At 40.6% G+C, this 22,138-nt stretch overlaps 1 long non-coding RNA gene and 1 gene segment (V, D, J or C); one reads left to right on the forward strand and one right to left on the reverse strand.

The window, feature by feature from the left end:
- Positions 1-7,374: 7,374 nt before the first annotated feature.
- LOC131536991 (uncharacterized) lies at positions 7,375-12,250 on the reverse strand. Its single transcript, XR_009270154.1, has 4 exons — positions 12,163-12,250; positions 11,932-12,012; positions 9,451-9,625; positions 7,375-7,787 (listed from the first exon to the last, which is right to left on the reverse strand). It is a non-coding gene; the product is annotated as an uncharacterized LOC131536991 (long non-coding RNA).
- Positions 11,957-12,431, forward strand: LOC131536981 (Ig heavy chain V region-like). The segment is given in 2 exon segments: positions 11,957-11,999; positions 12,087-12,431. Coding segments are annotated over 2 exon segments (354 nt in total).
- The last annotated feature ends 9,707 nt before the right edge of the window (positions 12,432-22,138 follow it).

Raw genomic sequence — 22,138 nt, forward strand, 5'->3', positions numbered from 1 at the left:
TTTTGTGGGTGCTGAGTAAAGCATCCTGGTGCATGTACAATGCGTAGATTCCTGATGAATTCCTTTAGGAGTGAAAGCTTCGTCATTCCAGCCATGGGTTGATTAGTCCGAAGTGAATCTGTGAGTGAGTTACTGAACTTAAAACTGCCAGAAGCTCGGACTCCCCCTAGAAGGGGAGTCGTGAGGTTTCCAAGGTGATATGTGTGTTTCCAGGGCACCGAAAGTAAAAATAAAACCTACCTTTTGGGTGTGGGAGAAGTTTTGTCTGGTTTCCCTGTAACACCCATTTTGGTTAGTTTGACCAATAACAAGGCACATAGTTTCAGCGGGAAAGTGTTCCTTTGTCCCACTTGACACCTCCTCATTTGCATGTTTTATGACTGATCTGGAGACTTGGCGTAATTTTTTCCACAGTACAGTAAAAATAGTATGATGCATTTCACGATCACATAGTGTACATCATTGTTTGAGGAATAAAGAGCAGATAATTTTGATATCAAGAAAGAGACATCAAAAAGGTATTAAACCAGAGATACATTCATACACCTGAATATGAGTGTTTAGAGCTTACTAATACGAATAATGAGTGGTAACTAGGCTAATATAATAAGGAAACATACAAACAACACATGCATATACAAGATACATTTGTAACTGATTAATTATGGTCTAAATAAAGGAAATGTCTCTATGTGTGTGTTATGTATCTTCGTGTAATCGTGGGGGTAGTCCACTGGTCAGCCAGGCCTGGTACCAGCGGTCATTTAGTTCTCTTGGAATGTGTTTGAAGTCCGATGGAGAGAAAAGACAGTCGATCTGTTTAGCATCTTTTTGACAGTGGGGGACAACCCTTGGCAATTTAGCACCCATATGACGGTAGAATGTGGGGCCAGGCTGTGAATTATATGCAAATGTCAAAAGGCTAAAAGGGTCTCTTAAGACCTAAAGTCCCAACGACCATCAAGGATCATAAGCAGATGTTACACCTACCTCTCTTTGACCCGCACCTCCCTCTAGCCCTACCCGCAGGCAGAGGAGGGGCACGAGACGCGACACTAGCCTTCTGTGCCCATCTCTGATCCCCAGATGGAGATGGGCCAGGACCCCTGCGTTGTTCGGGCTCAGACCTGGACCTTCTTGGAATGAAGGATTTGAAGGCCACTGAGCGTGCCTTCGCCTTCCTAAACTTCTCGACGCAAAGATCGTGTGTGTCATCGGGTGTCAAATAACGAGGACACAGATGCACACATTTCTTAAACGCCTTGCTAGTGCTCGCCATGGTAACAGTAGAAAATCGTTCTTACCGGTAAAATGCATGCTTCAAACAAAACAGTCACTGAAGACGAAGAAGAGAATGACGTATTTTCCCGGCGCCACTTTATACTGTGGTCACACCGGTAGTGACGTCATAGGCTGTCGCCGGCCAACATGTGGTGTTTTTGTATGTATGCTTCAGACACGGGTCACGCTGACGGCATTCCCCATAGCAACCCCTAGAGGACACAGTTTGAAGTTCCCTCGAAAGGGAAATATGATTAAATGTGTAAAGATGTTTTAAGTTATTTTAAATTTGAATATACTACAAATATATTTTTATATATTAATAATTGAGGTGTGCACAAGAATCAAAAACATTAAACGAGATTAATTATATCTTCACTTATTTGGAATGAATTTTCAAAGACAACAAACTTAACATTTACCATGAGATTAGTAAAACGACAATGAACATTAAGATGTGATTGCACTTGACTAACATACAAGTTGTTAGAACACACACACACACACACACAATTATATTTATACAGAGAGGCTGAAGTTATCTTGGTAAAAGACCACGATGTCGTTTATATAGCAAACATGGACTTTTACCATGGTAACGTCAGCCTAAAATATGTTAACATGGCAGGTAAGGATAGCTGACCACATTAATACTCAAATATTAGCGGATTTTATATTTTAAAAACAACAGTGATACGACTACATGTGTATACTACGCATACATTTATATATTATTTATATAAATAATTTAAATAAATTACTTTATAGTTTACTAATTACCCAAAATCGCAGTTCTGTCTCACTAACTCAATGTATTCCAATTGCCCGCTATGAACTTCCCGGAACTATTTGAGGTCTACCTGAATCACGTGACGATCGAGCGTTCCGAACTTCCGTTGTTCTCTGTCTCTCTATGGCTCTGCTGCCGACATGAGTTCACCTTACTATGAGTGCATATGTTCTATTCAACATTATAAAGAAAAGCACTAAAGTGCACTATTTTTCTGCTGTGTCTGTTGGGCATTCAGCAGGAGATCATGGACCCTTTTCACAAGACTGTGATGATGCATTTCAGCGGTCATCAGCATCGTAAATCCTAATTTATTTATTTTTATATATATATATATATATATATATATATATATATATATACTGTATATATTGTTTTATTAAAAAATTATGTACATTTTGTTAAGGAAAATGAGCAATTGTCCTATTGCAAGTTTGCCTTTTATTTCTTTAATACCTTTTTATTGTAACTACAAGTTATTATGTGTTTGTTTATTAAGAAAGACACCACATGTTATTGTATTCATTTTATTGAAAGTGGTTTATTAAGAAAGACACCACACATGTTATTGTAATCATTTTATTGAAAGTAGTTTATTAAGAAATACACAAAACATGTTATTGTATTCATTTTATTGAAAGTGGTTTATTAAGAAAGACACCACGACATGTTATTGTATTTGTTTTATTGAAAGTAGTTTATAAAGAAAGACACAACACATGGTATTGTATTAAGCATTTATTGAGAAAGTGTTATAGCATATATCAATAGGAAGATAGTCAGGAAAGAAATATGTATTAGCCAGAGCTTTAAGGAAAGGAATGTTGCCGTGTTGCAGACGCAGCGAAGGAGACATCTTAGAAGAAGGTCCCGAAGAAGAAAAATGAGAAAATGGAGGACTTTATATAGGAGTCTTCTGAGGGAAATTCAGGGAAATTGCAAAGACCTCATGAGTCAAGACATTGGAATCCACCTGCTGTCTATAAAGGACTGAAGTACGACGAAGAGAATCAGATGCTGGTTCTGCGTGACAGCTCTCCGGTGCCAGCGGCCTTGCCAGAGATGCCTCAAGAAAAACGAGCTCGCAAACCTTAGTTTTTGTTTCTGTTTTTATATTTTATTTGTAATGTATTTAACCTATATACAATAAAATTATATTTAATTATAACTAAGAAGCTCGCCTGCCTGAAGAGTCTGATTTATAGACTTGAGCAAGAACAGACCATGGAGAAGTCTTCTGAGACCTATTTTGTGAGTATGAAATTTAAATGCTTATAGGATAGGACAGATTCGACTTTCTTTACCTTACCTGAGAATAAATAAAATAAGGTAGAAGGTGTATAGAATTTAGCACCGCAAAACAATTTATAACACTATACTTTGTATTATATCACATTTGTATGAAATTACAAAAAAAAAAAAAAATACTTAACGCTAATGCAATGGTGTTTCTAATGCAGCGTCTATGGGAGGGACGGTAAATTTCACATCGTTCTCTCTTCTGACTGCTGTTATCAGTCTGTCAATTTTTTTCCTTTGATTGAAAGTCGTGAAAATGCTATCGCAGAGTTTTTCTTTTGCTATCTGAGTAAATGGGAATGCAAAAAATATATTTGTGGTACTCTCCCATTCACTGCTCTCGAAGTTTACCCAACTATGATGACTTCCGCTGCTGAGAAACTCGGAAATGTGAAGGTTTATTAAGCTACATACAGCTATCTTGAGGCTTATCAAGTTTTTAAAATGTCCTGTGTGAATGTTCCCACTCAGTGACTTCCATTTAGAACAGGAAAGAAAATGTTACTATTGATTGCACTGTACATAACATTTTAAATAAATTTGTAATTTAACTTATTAATTTAAATTGTACTATTTTTGAGGTACATGAAATGTGTTTTAAAGTTGTAAGATATTTGAGTCACATTTATTTCTTTATAGTTTTGTCAAGGTGTAAATGTTTTATGTTTTGTTTATAACAATATTAAAACTATTGTCTTTCCATGAATGGGATTGTGATGTGCAGTATTGACTATTTAAGGTGATTATTTGAAACTATGGATATTGTTGTTGTTTATCAATAAACAATGTTTGATATGCACTTGTTTTAGTTTTTCAGTTTGTTTATTAAAATTATTAAAAATGTCAATAGCAAGAACAATAAACTAGTGGGAGGAGTGGGGGGGGGGGGGTGCTTAAATATTTAATGGTGCCTCGAAGCACCCAAGGTGGTTCCTGACCATTCTTAATAAAAGGGTTCCTCCAGGAACCGTTAAAGTTCCTCAGAGAACCACCCCTTTTAAAACGGTGCCTAGAGGCTCTACAGAGGGTTCCGCTGGTGTGGCAAAGTGAAGAACCCCAAAAGGTGCCTCCAGGAACCTTTAGTTTTTACAGTGTATTTAACTGAAAAATATTTTTTGTACCTGTCTGGTTTTCTGAGAATAAAAATATTTAACAGGTACATGGTGCATCCCCTTTTCCCTCCGCCATTTTTAATATATTATGCAATATCTCAAAACAAAAAAAAAAAAGATAAAAAGACAATTAAATTTGGGGGTTCGCCAGTTGGTGGTTGGGACATGATGCAATATCTTAAATGGTTCAAAATGGCTTCCAAATATCTGTCCACTGTAGTGACCACTATGCATCAGAAGGTTAATTAATTATTATTATTTTTTAATAATAGTATTTTAAAGTGATTTATTTACATTTTTATTTTCAAATGATTAAATTACACTGATACTATTTATTTATTTGCACTCTTTCTTATTCTTAAACAATTTCAAGTTATAAAGTCAGGTTAAAAACAACAACATATCAGCAGTTGTCTGGAATTCTTCTTAATGATGGATCTCAGATGAATGCTAATAATGCTCATGAGATACATTAAGAGCAGATTATTTCATATTAAAGACATAATTCACCCAGAAATAACCAAAAAGCAAATCACTGTGTCATTATGTGTTCAGAAACTTTCCAGATTGTCTTCCTTAGAACACAAAAGAAGTGCACAAGTCATTAATATTACATTTAATGCTATTTATTTCGTACTTTTGGAGTATGACAGAATCAGATCACCTTCATTTTCTTATATGGAAAAAAGCAGCCAGAATTTAGAGATTTGATTATGTTCTCAGCGATGGCTCTAGGGCACCTTCCTAGACGCATGATCCGTACTGGTGTTAGAATTACAAGGATTTACTTAAAAAATAAGTTCACCATCTCCAGAGATACTACAAGCACAGTATATCTTAAAAGACAAAATCTGCAAATTGAGGACACGGCTGTGTTTGGTATACAAGCATGCCAGTTTAAATTAGTGCACAAATACTTTGGTCTAATATTAGTAGTTTGGTCACTGAATGCCATGATAAGACCTTAATCATCATAGACTTTATATTTACAATTGAAAAAAAAAAAAAAAGGCCAAAATTATGAGTAAATTCAATTGAATATGAAAAAAAAAAATTATAAAAAAAAAACTGAATATGACACCATATGTATACATAGATTATTATTTGTTTAATTAACCGTCAATTAAATATACCAGAAAAATACAAGACACACATGGAATGAATAAATTCAAATCAGCACTTAATATAGAAAGCTTTGAGCTCATTACTCTCTATGCCTTGTATGGATCCATAAAATGCATATGAGTAATATGATGCCCCTATTTAAATACAAGACATCCCCAACTGAATATTCAACTATTTAAATATTAGATTATGCAAATTCATCATCCTCTTGAACCCTTCATAATCAGTTCTGTATCACTGTACATCTCAATATTTCAGTACACAATTATGGAGAACAGAATCTTGGGATTCAAAATACTGTTGCTGGCTTCTCAATGAATGATTCCAGTTTTTAGTTTCCAGTCTGCTTTTATCTGAATTAACACACAGTGATCATGTTTTATTTTGCAGATTGTTGGTGTCAAACACTGACTGAGTCTGAGGCTGTAGTCCTGAAAACTGGAGAATCCCATAAACTGACATGTACTGCCTCTGGTTTGGATATGGCTAACTACTGGATGGCTTGGATCAGACAGAAGACTGGAAAAGAGCTGGAATGGCTAGCATCGATCACACATGATAGCAAGTCTACATATTACTCTCAGTCTGTCCAAGGAAGGTTCACCATCTCCAGAGACAACAGTAGGAAGCAGGTGTATCTGCAGATGAACAGCCTGAAGAATGAAGACACTGCTGTATATTATTGTGCAAGAGAGACACAGTGACTGAAATGAATAGCACTGTGTACAAAACCTGCCAAGACAGTAGCTACATATAAGAGCATTTCTAGAGATTATAATATTTGAATACTAATTCAACAATAATTATATTATTATAATTATACAACAATAATAATTCTGTTGTTTGGTAATGTTTGTAACATAAAAAAAACAAAACAAGCCAATAGGTCTCTAGGGTCTGTCTTAACAAAATAACATTGCAGAGACTAAAGACACAGCTGCAATAGGACTCTTCCCATGACTAAAATACAGTGCTGTACCCAATTTCACCATAACATGTGGACAAACTCAGATATAGCTGCATTCTTGTGCCAGCGGTGTAAAAAACAAACAAACAAAAAAACACTTCTAAATGTTCTGAATGTTCAATATTATTTCCATCTCAGTAGGTGGTACTATTGTGCATGAAATAAACCTCACTGGACTAAAACTCCAGTGACTGATTTTGCTAATTCAAGGTTTCAATGCAAATTAACTGATGTCCGTTTCATATTTAAACAGCTACACTGTTGAGTGGAGGACTCACCACCAGTTCAGCCTTCATATAAACCATGTTCACTTCATTTCTCTTGCTGTTGCTGGCTGCTGTGTCTTGTAAGTAAATTCCGAACAAAACAAACTGTTTTCTTAGTGTAAATAAATACGTATTCATAATTCTATTTTAAATGTTGTTTATCTGCAGGTATTGACTGTCAGGTTGTGCTCACACAGTCTGAACAGTCAGTAGTTGTGGCTCCAGGTGCTTCCTACAAACTGACCTGTGCCTGCAGTGGGTTTACTGTTAGTAGCACTAACATGTACTGGATCCGTCAGGCACCTGGAAAAGGACTTGAATGGATTATTTATTATTATTCAGATTCTGATAAGAGCTCAGCTCAGTCAGTGCAGGGCAGATTCACAGCATCTAAGGACAGCTCAAATTTTTATCTGAATATGAATCAGATGAAGACTGAAGACACTGCAGTGTATTACTGTGCAACAGAAACACCGTGAAAGCACTAATACAAGCAGCTGTTCAAAAACACATCATGAGAAATGGGGCGGACATCCCAGTTACGCAAGCTGAGCAAGGAGAAGTGATATAAGGTCTAAAGTCCTGTTTAAAGTAAAAAATGTTGCTATTAAAATTACAAAATTAACAAATTTAAAATACTTGCAAATGTATCGTACTTGTAAATCTATACTGACTGATCTATTTTCCACAGTATTTCTCAGTATGAAGTGAATCTGTTCGGTTTATAGCCTACATTCTCTTATATTAATAATGGACTGCATTCTTTTTTTATAATAACTTTTGTACTGTAGGGGAATTTACAGTAAAGACCCTCGGACCAGGTGTGTTGAATGAAGACCAGAAGTCAAAGATTCGATAAAAATGAAGAACACTTACTGAGGAAGATAGTTTGCAGTTTCATCAGCAGAAGTCAGCTTTAAGACTCGCAATCGAGTTCGTAGGCCGCTCTGCGTACAATTCAAAAACACCAGCAATTATACCCTAACAGAGGTTGCTAATTGCGTCAATGCATAAGTCATCAAAATTCTGATAGGTTCTAAAACCTAGATAAACTTAGACAATCTCCACATATGGACATAAACGCTTCAAAGATATCTCCATCAGATTGGGCAGACGTCAGCGATCAGGGATCATACAAGACAGGTGTCTTCCGGACACCTATTTTTGGTCAGGATGGCGGCAGCTGACAGAGACAGTCTTCTAACACACAGAGAGAGAGCTACCAGCACACACACATACACACAGAGCACTTATCAGAACTTCAAGGCCGCCTTGCCTTCGTTACACACACACTATGAAGTCTTCATCTTAGAGAGTAGAAGTACAGCATAAAGCAGGATTCTTTAATATCTCATAAGCGCACATAAGGTTACACATTTCACTCTTGCCATAACTTGATTAATAGTCAAACAAGAAATAATGTAATAATATAATTAATATCAATATGAAGGATATGGCAGCTCGGCATACACTCCTTCACCACATAACATCAACTCTTCCTGTAGCTTAAACAGTAGCACATGGCGCTAGCAATGCCAAGGTAGTTTGCTTCCCATGCAAAGCAAGAACTGATCAAATGCGTGCCTTGAATGCAATATAGCGTATGTCGCTTTGGATAAATGCATCAACCAATTGCATAAATGTAAAATTTTGTGTAAATATTGTCAAGGTAAGGCTATTAAAATAAATAAATAGATTTTTAAATAATTCAAATCTTCAACTTAACATTCACCATGATGCACCAAGTGCCAATATAACTCAGCTCCAAATATAACACAAGCCTACAATGACAGACAAATCCAATGACAAACAGTTCTTGAAGCTCCTTACATCCAAAACCAATACACAAATACCAATGCAGTGTAACATTCTTATAAAAAAATGTTTTTATGCATATAAAATATTCAGATTACTGCGTTAAACTACAGGTCTGCAAACCTGCAAAGATGCAAATTATTTTGTGGGAAGGGTCAACGTCTCCCAGACTCATGAAAGTCTTATAAACTGAATGTTCATTTAGTATGTGTCCAGTGACTAAAACAGCTGCAGTTGAACCTAAAACTGTTTTAGTGTGTTAATAGAGATGATACTCCTACTGATGATTATTTAATGTAAGAAGCACATCACTGAATATCTTTGAATGATGATCTTTTAAACATACTTTCAAGTCTAAACAGTGCAGATTCAATGATAAGCTTTAGGAAAAGCTATACACACATTTTGAAAGGCAGACATGGTTACAGAGTTTAGTAAGTCACAGCAAATTTAAATGTACCTTTAGAGGGCACCCTATGCAAACCTACTTTTATTTGTCTTCTTCAAAAAGCCCCCACTCTATTCATCTCCAGACACAAAACTTTTTTGTGACTTTGATGCATCAGCTTCCACTTTTCATAACATAACAATGGATATACTAAACTGGGTTTTATCTTCATGTTTGCTCTCACAGAATGCAAGAAGGACTCCTAAAAACCTGTTGATAATCAGACTTATTCATGTGTTCTGTTGTAAATGTTAATGTTGAACTGTTTGTTTTTCAGTCTGTTGGTGTCAAACACTGACTGAGTCTGAGTCAGTGGTCATTAAACCTGGAGGATCTCACAGACTCACCTGTACAGTCTCTGGATTTAGTAGTGACCCACACTTAGCTTGGATCAGACAGACTGCAGGAGGAGGTCTGGAGTGGGTGGCATACATCTTTGGTGGTGGTGGTGGTATATACTACTCTCAGTCTGTTCAGGGTCGCTTCACCATCTCCAGAGACAACAGCAAGAAACAGATGTATCTGCAGATGAATAATTTGAAGAATGAAGACACTGCTGTATATTATTTATTGTGTAAGAAAACCACAGTGACAAATACAACTACAGTACTGTACAAAATCTGAAAATAACAAGCAGCAAGTTAAACTGCATATGCTTTCCTGACATCTGATTAAACAGTTCCAGCTGCATTTCCACTTGAAAACTGATCAGTACAATTAACATTCCCGGCACAGGTAGCAGGTAACAGTGCTAGTGGAATGCCTGTAGTGACGAATCGACAAATTATCATTTTGAAGTTAATAAAAAATCAATATATTACTAATATAATATTATGTCAATAAATATGTAAAGAAAAATGACTGAAATATTTTATTAATTTTACTAATAAAGATTTTAATATATTAGACTAATTAACTTTTTTCAGCTCAAAAATAAATATGCATATAATTATTTATATATTGTGTGCATAGAGAGAGATTGTACTATATTACATCGGCAGCCATGTCACCCTGTAGCCCAAGACTGGTTACTCACTGAAGCTAAGCAGGGCTGAGTCTGGTCAGTACCTGGATGGGAGACCTCCTGGGAAAACTAGGTTGCTGCTGGAAGAGGTGCTAGTGAGGCCAGCAGGGGGTGCTCACCCTGTGGTCTGTGTGTGTCCTAGCCCCCCAGTATGGTGATGGGGACACTATACTGTAAAAAGCGCTGTCCTTCGGATGTGATGTTAAACCGAGGTCCTGACTCTCTTTGGTCATTAAAAATCCCAGTATGTCTTTCGAAAAGAGTAGAGGTGTGACCTCGGCATCCTGGCCGAATTCACCCATTGGCCTCTGACCATCATGGCCTCCTAACAATCCCCATATCTGCTGATTGGTTTCTTCACTCTGTCTCCTCTCCACCAGTAAGCTGGTGTGTGGTGGGTGTTCTGGCGCACTATGGCTGCCGTCGCATCATCCAGGTGGATGCTGTACACTGGTGGTGGATGAGGAGACCACTCCCTCCCTCCCAATGTAAAGCGCTTTGAGTGCCTAGAAAAGTGCTATATAAATGTAAGAAATTACTATTATTATTATTATTATTATATTATATTATATATACATGCATCTATTAGCCTACTTGCACTCTCTGCACAACTCTGTATACATTGGATTGATTTTAATAACTTTAATGTACTTGAATTGTGCACCAAACAATTGGGGACACAAAAAACCTGATCAGGACATCCCTATTTATTTTAATACATAAAAAAAAAAAAAAAAAAAATTGTAAATAAATTAATAAATCAAATCAGTTTACTAATGTCTCCACCGATCTCATTTGTGTCAGTTGTTCCGTGACTAATCTACATTTTTGCTGATAATAGTATATGGGTGTGACATAGATGGATATTTTTTTTCTTTTTCTTTTTTACAGCATACACCATCAGCAACTGAAAAGAAATCTGGACCTAACCACCCCCTGGACCACTCTAGACCACTCTAGACCACTCTTGTTTTTTAAAAAAAGACTTACTAAATATAAAGTGTCTGTGTGTCTTCCATTATGCGTTGAACTTGAATCATACCCAACAAAAGATGAATGTTTTAAAGCAGTGGGCGAGTAATTCAGTCCTTGATTTTCTTTATAAAAGGCTACTTTGAGATTGTGTTGGCAAACATGCTTATAGTGCATTATTTTCAACATGCTTATTGCTAGCATGGAAAAAATAGACGTAGCGTAGCCCTTACAAGTAGAGTGTGATGTTGACATGATGTTGACCTCACATGCTTACTGCTGATCGATGTAATTATAGTGAAATCACTTTTATGGTATGCAAAAAGTGAATTTGTAAGTTTAATAAAGAAAAGCTAAAATAAAAAGTCACTGAAGTAACAGTCGACATATCCGTTGCATATAGTAATCCTGATTTTGTGGCACTACTAGAAAAACAAAACATAACAGCAACAACTGTCTGGAATCAGCTTGGTTTCGCAAGAAGTGCATCGACAACAACAACCTGATATTGGAAAAGTGCTGATCTGTTTACTATTCTACAACCCATTAAAGCTCTACAAAGTCCTTTACCCACTTTCCCACAAACAAAACACTATCTGTTTGATGGAACTGAGGGGTATACACACATGCCTGCTGTGAAAAATAATCACATTTATTCATTCAAGTACAATATTATTTCCATATCAATAGGTGGTACTATTGACCATGAAATGAACCTCAATAGTCTCAAGCTCCACTGACTCCACTGATTTTGCTAATTGAAAGTTTCAATGCAAATGAACTGATGTCCGTTTCATATTTAAACAGCTACACCGTGGAGTGGAGGACTCACCACCAGTTCAGCCTTCATATAAACCATGTTCACTTCACGTCTCTTGCTGTTGCTGGCCGCTGTGTCTTGTAAGTAAATTCCCTCAACAAAAAAAAGTAAAAGTGTAAATAAATACATATTCATGATTCTGTTTAAAATGTTGTGTTTATCCACAGGTATTGACTGTCAGGTTGTGCTCACACAGTCTGAACAGTCAGAAGTTGTGGCTCCAGGTGCTTCCTACAAACTGACCTGTGCCTGCAGTGGGTTTTCTGTTAGTGGCACTAACATGTACTGGACCCGTCAGGCACCTGGAAAAGGACTTGAATGGATTATTTATTATCATTCAGATTCTTATAAGAGCTCAGCTCAGTCAGTGCAGGGCAGATTCACAGCATCTAAGGACAGCTCTAATCTCTATCTGCATATGAATCAGCTGAAGACTGAAGACACTGCGGTGTATTACTGTGCAAGAGACACACTGTGAAAACACAAATACAGGCAGCTGTTCAGAAACTCATCATGGGAAATGGGGTGGACATATTTGAGTTACGCAAGCTGAACATCTTGTAATCCTTACCCCACAAAATAAGCATAACACTGATACTACACTCTTAAAAATAAGGTGCTTAAAAGGTTCTTCACAGCAATAGAAGAACCATTTTTGGTTCCACAAAGAACAATTCAGTCAAAGGTTCTTTATAGAACCATCTCTTTCCAACCTTTTTATAATCTGAAGAACCTTCTTTCACCACAAACAACATTTTGTTAAACAGAAAGGTTCTTCGGATGTTAAAGGTTCTTTATTTTTAGAAAAAAAAATGGTTCTTCTATGGCATTGTGAACGTCTCAGGTTACATATGTAACCATGGTTCCCTGAGTAGGGAACGAGACACTGCGTCCTCTAGGGGTCGCTATGGGGAACGCCGTCAGCGTGACCCGTGTCTGAAGCATATATACAAAAACACATGTTGGCCGGCGACAGCCTATGATGTCACTACCGGCACGACCACAGTATAAAGGGGCGCCGGGAAAATACGTCATTCACTTCTTCGTCTGAAGCTTGCGTCCGAAGCATGGCACCGAGCCTAGAGGACGCGGTGTCTCGTTCCTCACTCAGGGAACCATGGTTACATATGTAACCTGAGACGTTCCCTTCGAGGGAACTTCGAACTGCGTCCTCTAGGGGTCGCTATGGGGAACGGAATACTCACGCCACCATGCTGAGGGGAATGCAAGCCAGCACAAAAATGCGAGCACTAAGTATCAACTCTACCCGGCTAAGGGAGTTGCCCCTGGGACGGTTCGACGGCTGTCAGTGACATTATCCCCTTCGGCCAAAAACCTGAGCTGCATACCCCAGAACTTACCTGTTAGGGGCCAGACCTCCTGGACCCAGGGTAGAGCTCAAAGGCTTGGAATCAGAAAATAAAGATTCCTTTAAGGGGATACGACCAAGTGCCTAGGATAGTAGGCTACTGCTTGCTCTGCATGAGCTTGCCGAAGGAATTGTCTCAACAGATCCTTGATAGCAACACCCTGTTCAAGTCAGTATCACTGGGGATACATAGGTAGAGTGGGGCCCAAGGTGAAAACCGGGACCTGACCGACTCAAAGAAAGGGCACGAAGCCGCAGCGCGTAACCCATACCATACAGGATTTTAGAAAGATCGCAAAACACTTGGTGTGCGATCTTACCACAACGTGGCTTTCAGAAAGTGCACAGAGACTAGCATGCGCACTTACCATAACATGGATTTGAAACACCGTTCTGGAGAGCGGAGAACCCAACTCTCATCATGAGAGGGAACTCAGACGCTCAGAAGGGAGCGGCATGCTCATAGGTGACCCTCTAAGGTGAGGGGAGCAATGCTAGCTCGACCCACAAGGAGAGCATATGGGACACAGAGCTCTAGCGGAGCGGAGAACCCAACTCTCCTCATGAGAGGGAACTCGGACGCTCAGAAGGGAGCAGCATGCTCATAGGTGACCCTCTAAGGTGAGGGGAGCAATGCTAGCTCGACCAACAACATAGCTCTGGAGAGCGGAGAACCCAACTCTTAGCATGAGAGGGAACTCAGACGCTCAGAAGGGAGTGGCATGCTCATAGGTGACCCTCTTGGTGAGGGGAGCAATGCCAGCTCGACCCACAAGGAGAGCATATGGGACACAGAGCTCTAGGGGAGCAGAGAACCCAACTCTCATCATGAGAGGGAACTCAGAAGCTCAGAAGGGAGCAGCATGCTCAGGTGACCCTCTAAGGTGAGGGGAGCAATGCTAGCTCGACCAACAACATAGCTCTGGAGAGCGGAGAACCCAACTCAGCATGAGAGGGAACTCAGACGCTCAGAAGGGAGCGGCATGCTCATAGGTGACCCTCTAAGGTGAGGGGAGCAATGCTAGCTCGACCAACAACATAGCTATGGAGAGCGGAGAACCAAACTCATCATGAGAGGGAACTCAGAAGCTCAGAAGGGAGCTGCATGCTCATAGGTGACCCTCTAAGGTGAGGGGAGCAATGCTAGCTCGACCAACAACATAGCTCTGGAGAGCGGAGAACCCAACTCGGCATGAGAGGGAACTCAAACGCTCAGAAGGGAGCTGCATGCTCATAGGTGACCCTCTAAGGTGAGGGGAGCAATGCTAGCTCGACCAACAACATAGCTCTGGAGGCGGAGAACCCAACTCAGCATGAGAGGGAACTCAGACGCTCAGAAGGGAGCGGCATGCTCATAGGTGACCCTCTAAGGTGAGGGGAGCAATGCTAGCTCGACCAACAACATAGCTCTGGAGAGCGGAGAACCCAACTCAGCATGAGAGGGAACTCAGACGCTCAGAAGGGAGCTGCATGCTCATAGGTGACCCTCTAAGGTGAGGGGAGCAATGCTAGCTCGACCAACAACATAGCTCTGGAGAGCGGAGAACCCAACTCAGCATGAGAGGGAACTCAGACGCTCAGAAGGGAGCGGCATGCTCATAGGTGACCCTCTAAAGTGAGGGGAGCAATGCTAGCTCGACCAAAAACATAGCTCTGGAGAGCGGAGAACCCAACTCAGCATGAGAGGGAACTCAGACGCTCAGAAGGGAGCAGCATGCTCATAGGTGACCCTCTAAGGTGAGGGGAGCAATGCTAGCTCGACCAACAACATAGCTCTGGAGAGCGGAGAACCCAACTCAGCATGAGAGGGAACTCAGACGCTCAGAAGGGAGCGGCATGCTCATAGGTGACCCTCATGGTGAGGGGAGCAACGCCAGCTCGACCCACAAGGAGAGCATATGGGACACAGAGCTCTAGGGGAGCGGAGAACCCAACTCTCAGCATGAGAGGGAACTCAGACGCTCAGAAGGGAGCGGCATGCTCATAGGTGACCCTCTAAGATGAGGGGAGCAATGCCAACTCTACCAACAAGGAGAGCAACAGGGAGGCATAGAGAGACCTAACAATCTGGGGCTGCAGATGACAGAGCTCTGGAGAGCGGAGAACCCAACTCTCAGCATGAGAGGAATCTCAGACGCTCAGATGGGAGCGGCATGCTCATAGGTGACCCTCAATGGTGAGGGGAGCGATGCTAGCTCGACCAACAACATAGCTCTGGAGAGTGGAGAACTCAACTCTCAGCATGAGAGGAATCTCAGACGCTCAGATGGGAGCAGCATGCTCATAGGTGACCCTCAATGGTGAGGGGAGCAATGCCAGCTCGTACTTAAACCCTAGCAGGGGAGACGCACACTTTAGGCAAGGGCTCAGGGAGATTGCTACTTAAAAACCCTCAGAAGGGGAGCAGTCCCTAAGCTAGTACATAGATATCCTCAGATAGCCATGCACCTTCTCAAACCAAAGAAACTGAAGTAAAAAGACCCGCAGGTCCTGGAACCGCAGTGTTGCCAGTGTGGAACACATGAATACCAGTAAACAGTAGAAGTGGATCGTACTCACCCATCCATGGTTCCTGCGCATGAGGATCAGTCCCGCAGGCGAAATCCGAAGAGTCGGGTCCGGACCATCAGTAAGGTAGTTTCTATGAAACATAGAACTTCACCAAAACATCATAAGTCCAGCATAGAGACTGCAATGATTTTAAAGCGCAGGTTTATATCTTGGTCCCCACCCAACCTCGGTCAGGTGGAATAAAAACGGTGGTTGCAGGGGAATTAGAGAGGGGAAGATAAGGGCAGATGACAGGCCCCCCGAGGAAAGGGAGTAGATGTTTCAATTTTTACTCTGGTCCGGACGAGAGCATTGAGAACGCTTCGTCTGGATCACCTCCCTCAGGTCTTGCCTACCTCTCTTTGACCCGTGCCTCCCTCTAGCCCTACCCGCAGGCGGGGGAGGGGCACGAGTCGCGACACTAGCCTTCTGTGCCCATCTCTGATCCCCAGATGGAGATGGGCCAGGACCCCTGCGTTGTTCGGGCTCAGACCTGGACCTTCTTGGAATGAAGGTTTTGAAGGCCGCTGAGCGCCTCGCCTCCTAAACTTCTCGACCACCGCCTCGACGGAGGTACCGAAAAGCTCAGAAGGCGAGACTGGAGCATCGAGAAGAAAGCCCTTCTCTTTCTTCCCAACATCTGCCAGATTCACCCACAGATGTCTCTCCGTTACCACCATGGCCGCCATAGACCTGCCCATAGCAGTGGCGGCCTGCTTAGTGGCACAGAGAGCCAAATCCGTGGTGCGGCGCAGCTCAGCTACTTCATCAGGTGACAAGCCCTGACCCTTATCCAGGTCCTTCAGCAGATCAGCCTGGTAAGCCTGAAGCACCGCCATCGTGTGCAACGAAGCGACAGCCTGACCTGCTGCTGCGTATGCCCTGCCATTTAAGCGAGATGTTTCCTGAAGGGGCTTAGATGGCAAGGAGGGAGCCTTGAGAGAGGATGTCTCGCCCACAGAGAGATAGCTGGCCAGCGTCTCTTCCACAGGGGGCATCCCCTCATAGCCATTTTCACGCATCCCCTCAATGTTAGCATAACTGGTATGCTGAAACCTATGAATGCGAAAGGAAAACGGCTTTTTCCATTCCCTCTCAACCTCCGCATGGAGATCAGGAAGAAATGGAAGGCTCACTCGAGCTGGGGGGCTATGGCCAGAAAGATAACGCTCATCGAGACGACCCCGCGGCCCCACCATCTTGGCCCGCTTCCACGGCAAGTCAAGCCTCGCCGTGGCACGTTCCATAACCTCCAACAGTTCGTCATACGCAGGGCAGGAGGATTGAGAGGGCTCAGTCTCAACTTCTTCGCCCTCAGACATCTCCTGCTCTTCCTGGGCATAACCCAGCAGAGCACTAGCCGCTGGATCAGATGATGTCAGAGAGATCGCATCATCGTCATCCAGCGACTCACTCTCGTTCGCGGCCGACGAGCGCGAGAAGGAAAGCCCCCTCTCTAACTCACGAGCCAGCTCCGCCTGCGAGCCCCACGAGCCCATCCTCCTCCGTGCCTCAGCAGCAGTGGGTCTTGAGCCGCGGGAAGCAGACGGCTGTCCCTCCTTCCTCGAAAAGAGAGACAGACGAGAGCGGAGCTTTCTCATAGAAAAAAGCTCACAGTGCACGCAGATTGCCCCCTCAATGACATCGCGTGCGTGCTCCTCGCCCAAACAAAAGAACGTCCGCAAAGAACGTGTGTGTCATCAGGTGTCAAATAACGAGGACACGGATGCACACATCTCTTAAACGCCTTGCTAGTGCTCGCCATAGTAGAAAATCGTTTCTTACCTGTAGAATACACGCTTCAAACAAAACAGTCACTGAAGAAAGAAGAGAATGACGTATTTTCCGGCGCCTTTATACTGTGGTCGTGCGGTAGTGACGTCATAGGCTGTCGCCGCCAACATGTGGTGTTTTTGTATATATGCTTCAGACACGGGTCACGCTGACGGCGTTCCCCATAGCGACCCCTAGAGGACGCAGTTCGAAGTTCCCTCGAAAGGGAAGTACCTTTATTTTAATGAGTGCAATGACATTCATCTGGGAAAAAGCATAAATCATGCAAGCATAAATCAAGAAAAACTTCCCTGCTGAGCTAGAAACTGTACACTGTAAAAAAAAAAAAAAAAAATATATATATATATATATATATATATATATATATATATATAGTAATTTTATAATTTTTAAATAGTATTTTTACAGGAATAAAAAAAACGGTCAACGGTGATATCTGGTCCCAAATGAGTCACATCCTTCCTTAAGAATTACTTATTTTATCATATAATTATACATTCTTTGTTAAAATAAACGGACATTTATGATAACTATGAATATTTTAAATATTGGAACTAGAGGAAATCCCGCGCGGCGGAAGGACACCTCTCCTCTAGACGGCACAGTGGAGCAGCGGCGCGGCGGGAATCACTCGACACTCAGCAATCGTTCATGGATGTGGATCAAAAATAAACAGGTAAAATGCATATTTTCTGAACGATATTGGTTTCTGGCATTTGTAACTTTGTTTTGACCGTCGTTGTTAGTGTTGTTATTAAGCCTAATTTGATTGTGTGTGTTTTTAAACTTGGACTCGGACCCAGGGCTCGCAAAATTTCAAAATCCCTGGTAGCTCTTTGGGCAGGTACTCTTCAGATTTTGGTAGCCCGAAAATTAATTTAACTAGCCCGAATAAAAAAATTACTATTTTATTATTATTATTTATTAATTTATTTTTAAAATATAGAAAATCAGATAGGAGTTTAAATGTCAATCAAAAATATTTTCAATACACAAATATCAACAAATATGAAGGAAGGAATTTTATTTCACTATTTACAGGGTATCTGCAGAATTTTTAAATACATTTAAGGCAATTTATGACCCATTTTAAGAGCTGCACAAGTAAAATGAACACAGAATGAGCGGGGTTAGACAATGTCTATGGTAACATACAGTTTTGAGCCATAAAATTACATGATTTACAGTTCAGATACAGGTTTTCACAAAAACTAAAATCTTATACAACAGCGTTTCAGGCTATAGACCGTTTTTATGAAAAGGGATCAATCGAGCATATAAATTATGTTAATTTAAAACGTATAAATATTATTGTCTTAATTGTTTAGATTTTTAGAAGGCACATCAACTTATTTCTCATTTACAACTCTGTGTTTGCTGCGTAAAAACATGAGTTGATATTTGCATTGATCTGAGCATAAACAGCAAGAAAGGCTTATTGGAAATGCAGATTCATTCTCTGCCACGAGGTGGCGCTTTAGGAGCGCTGAAATACTGCGGTTTCCCCGGAAACGCTGTACACAAAGCAGCTCCGCGCTCATAAAAGCTACTTTATCAGGAATTATAGGTACAATTAAATTAAAATGCCAAAGACTCTTTCTGAGGACGATCGGTTCCCTTCAGATACATTCACATAAAGACATCCGCGCCGCGTTTTGACTTCATTATTTATTCAATGACATCATTGCCTTTTGAAGTTTAATCCTGCTGTATCGCGCGACTCTTGTCTTTCCGTCCCCAACTGTAAGACCTCTTGAAATTATAATTAAGACATTTCTTATACCATTTAACGTATTTAAAACTTGTTATGGCCTTAATTTTCATACAACTCACTTTAAGAGTTTTTAAAGACCCGCGGGAGATCTGTATTTAAGCAGCCCGTCGTGCAGGCAGTGATACATTTTGGTAGCCCGACTGGAAAACACAATAGCCCCGGGACATCGGGCTAGCGATTTTGCGAGCCCTGGGACCGTTAGGCCTAATGTTTATGATTTTTACATTTGAGGTCTCGTTTTAACGTTAGTTGAAGGTACGTTAGTGTAGTTATGTTTGTTGCTTGACAGTAGTCAAGTTGTGCTCCTATTTTGGTTCCAGATGCATTCTGTCCAATAACGTTATAGTCATTCGGATTGATTACCATTAGTATAACAGTTTTACTACAAATACCATGGTGAAGCTATATGGCTAGTATAGCAGAACCATGTGTGGTTGCTTTAGTTTTACTTTAGTTATTTATTTGTAATAAACCTGTGTTTAATTTTCATAAAGGTGCATGTAATTAAAACATTATGTAATTGAGTGCAGAAATGAACGCGAGTAATTTTACCTGACGCAGATATTACAATAGCCAGTCTGAATGGTTCTGACTCTTGATTTTATTATTGTTTATAATTTATTTACTTATTTTTTCCTTGCCGGGAGGCAAATATATCAAACATGAGCGCGGTAAGAGCGTCTACGGTAATTCACGTTGGCCAAAACACACAAGGAAACGCTTTGTGAAGAAAAATCTCACCGGCAATCACAGACATCGCATTCGGACGGGATTAGTTTTCTCAGAGGATCACTGAGTTTGCTGAAAAACAGTAGGTAATTTGCTCTGGAATTATTACAGAGGTTGTGTGAGAAAAACACAGACGTGGCAGATTCGGACGGGATTGAAATCACCAAGTACGTCTGTGAAACACACATTTCTCTAACGACCCCCTGTAAAACTAGTCCCGTCCGAATAGGGCTTTAACCAATTTCCAAAAATTTACAGGATTATTTTGATTTTCATTTATCATAGACAAATAATAATCGCACTTTGCACTTTTAATTAACTTTGTGCACTTATTTCGTAATGCTCTATAAGAAATCCAATCAGAAGAATTATTTGATTTCCTTAGCCCATGCAACATTCCTCTGTTTAATAAAAGTAGAAACGGTATCATTAAACCATGGATTATCTTTACCACTTATCCTAAATCGTTTAACTGGAGTATGTTTATCACATATGGATAAGAATGTTGATCTAAAATAGTCCCAGGCCAAATTAGCATCTGGTATACATGAAACAACACCAAAATCACTGAAATAAATATCACGTAAAAAAGCTTGTTCATTAAAATGCTTGAAGTTTCTCTTATAAATAAATCGCGTTAAAAATCTAGGAGTTTTACAGTTTCTCACGCAGACAACTGCACAGTGATCACTAATATCATTACAAAAAACTCCAGATGCAGAATACCTGTGAGGAACGTTAGTTAAAATTAAATCCAATAAAGTTGATTTGTCCAAATCCTTTTGATTGATCCGAGTTGAGTTGATCAGCTGTACCAAGCGGAGAGAGTCACAAACTTCCTTAAAAGAGTCGGAGAGCGACGATAACCAATCCCAATTCAAATCGCCAAGTAAAATCAATTCATATTTGATCAAATCATGAAAAGATTCTGCAAGTAAAGTGTATGCTTCACTTGAAGATGATGAAGGCGGGCGATAACATCCAGCCACAATAATGTCAGAGCCAGAAACCAAATGTACCAGCAATTCCAAGCAATTTACTTTACTGAATGACTGTATGCAGGAACAATTTAAATTAGACTTCACATTGCGACTCCCCCTCCTTTTGTTGCACGATCAGATCTAAAGACATTATAGGCATTAATGTTAATCATATCATTTGTGACAGATGCTTTTAACCATGTCTCAGTGAAGACTATTATGTCTGCATCAGTCGTATCTGCCCAAATTCTTAAAGAATCCATTTTATTTATCAGGCTACGCACATTTAAATGGAGGAACCGTAATCCATTTGAAGATTTAAGTTCATCGGGGTTTGAAGTTGGGTTAACGCTGGGCCCGGGTGAGGGTGAACATTACCCGATAAAAAAGCAAAATGAAAACCAACCATGATCTCCTCTTTGAGCCCTCAGCCGAATCCGCGCCACAAGCAGGCATCGCACAGGCCGACAATCTCCCCTTCCCACGAGTCCACAGGCAGCGCAGTCCACGCGAAGCCTCTCCAGGAGAGAACAGCAATCCACGAGACATATCTCTCCAGAATAGCCGGAGCGTCGGGCCTTGATTCCCAAGCAATCCCGATGCAGTTCCAGCATACAGATCTGGTCGCTGTGGCTGATGACAAAGCACAGATATCTCATGATTGCTCTCGTTGTTATTGGCAATATCATCCACGCCACCAAAAGACACGCCAGTCCCAGGGATCCGAAGGATCGTATAGCAGCACAAAAAAATTAAATAAATGAGAATAGGCATTATTTTTCTTCTCTTTGAAAACGCTTTCTGACCAAATGCAGCAATAAAAATTACGTAAAAACACTTAATATATGCAATGAAAATACTTGGATAAAAGCACTTCAGATCAAACAATTAAAACAATTAAAGACAGACCAGTGCACATGTCTACCAACAAGCCGCCATCTTGAATCCTGAATCCTGAATCCTATTCTCTTTTACAGATGTTTCTGGCATCTCACTGAGCTCGTCTCCTGCACAGACTAAAGC

The sequence above is a fragment of the Onychostoma macrolepis genome, chromosome 03, assembly GCF_012432095.1.
Source record: "Onychostoma macrolepis isolate SWU-2019 chromosome 03, ASM1243209v1, whole genome shotgun sequence".
In the NCBI taxonomy this organism is placed as follows: domain Eukaryota; kingdom Metazoa; phylum Chordata; class Actinopteri; order Cypriniformes; family Cyprinidae; genus Onychostoma; species Onychostoma macrolepis.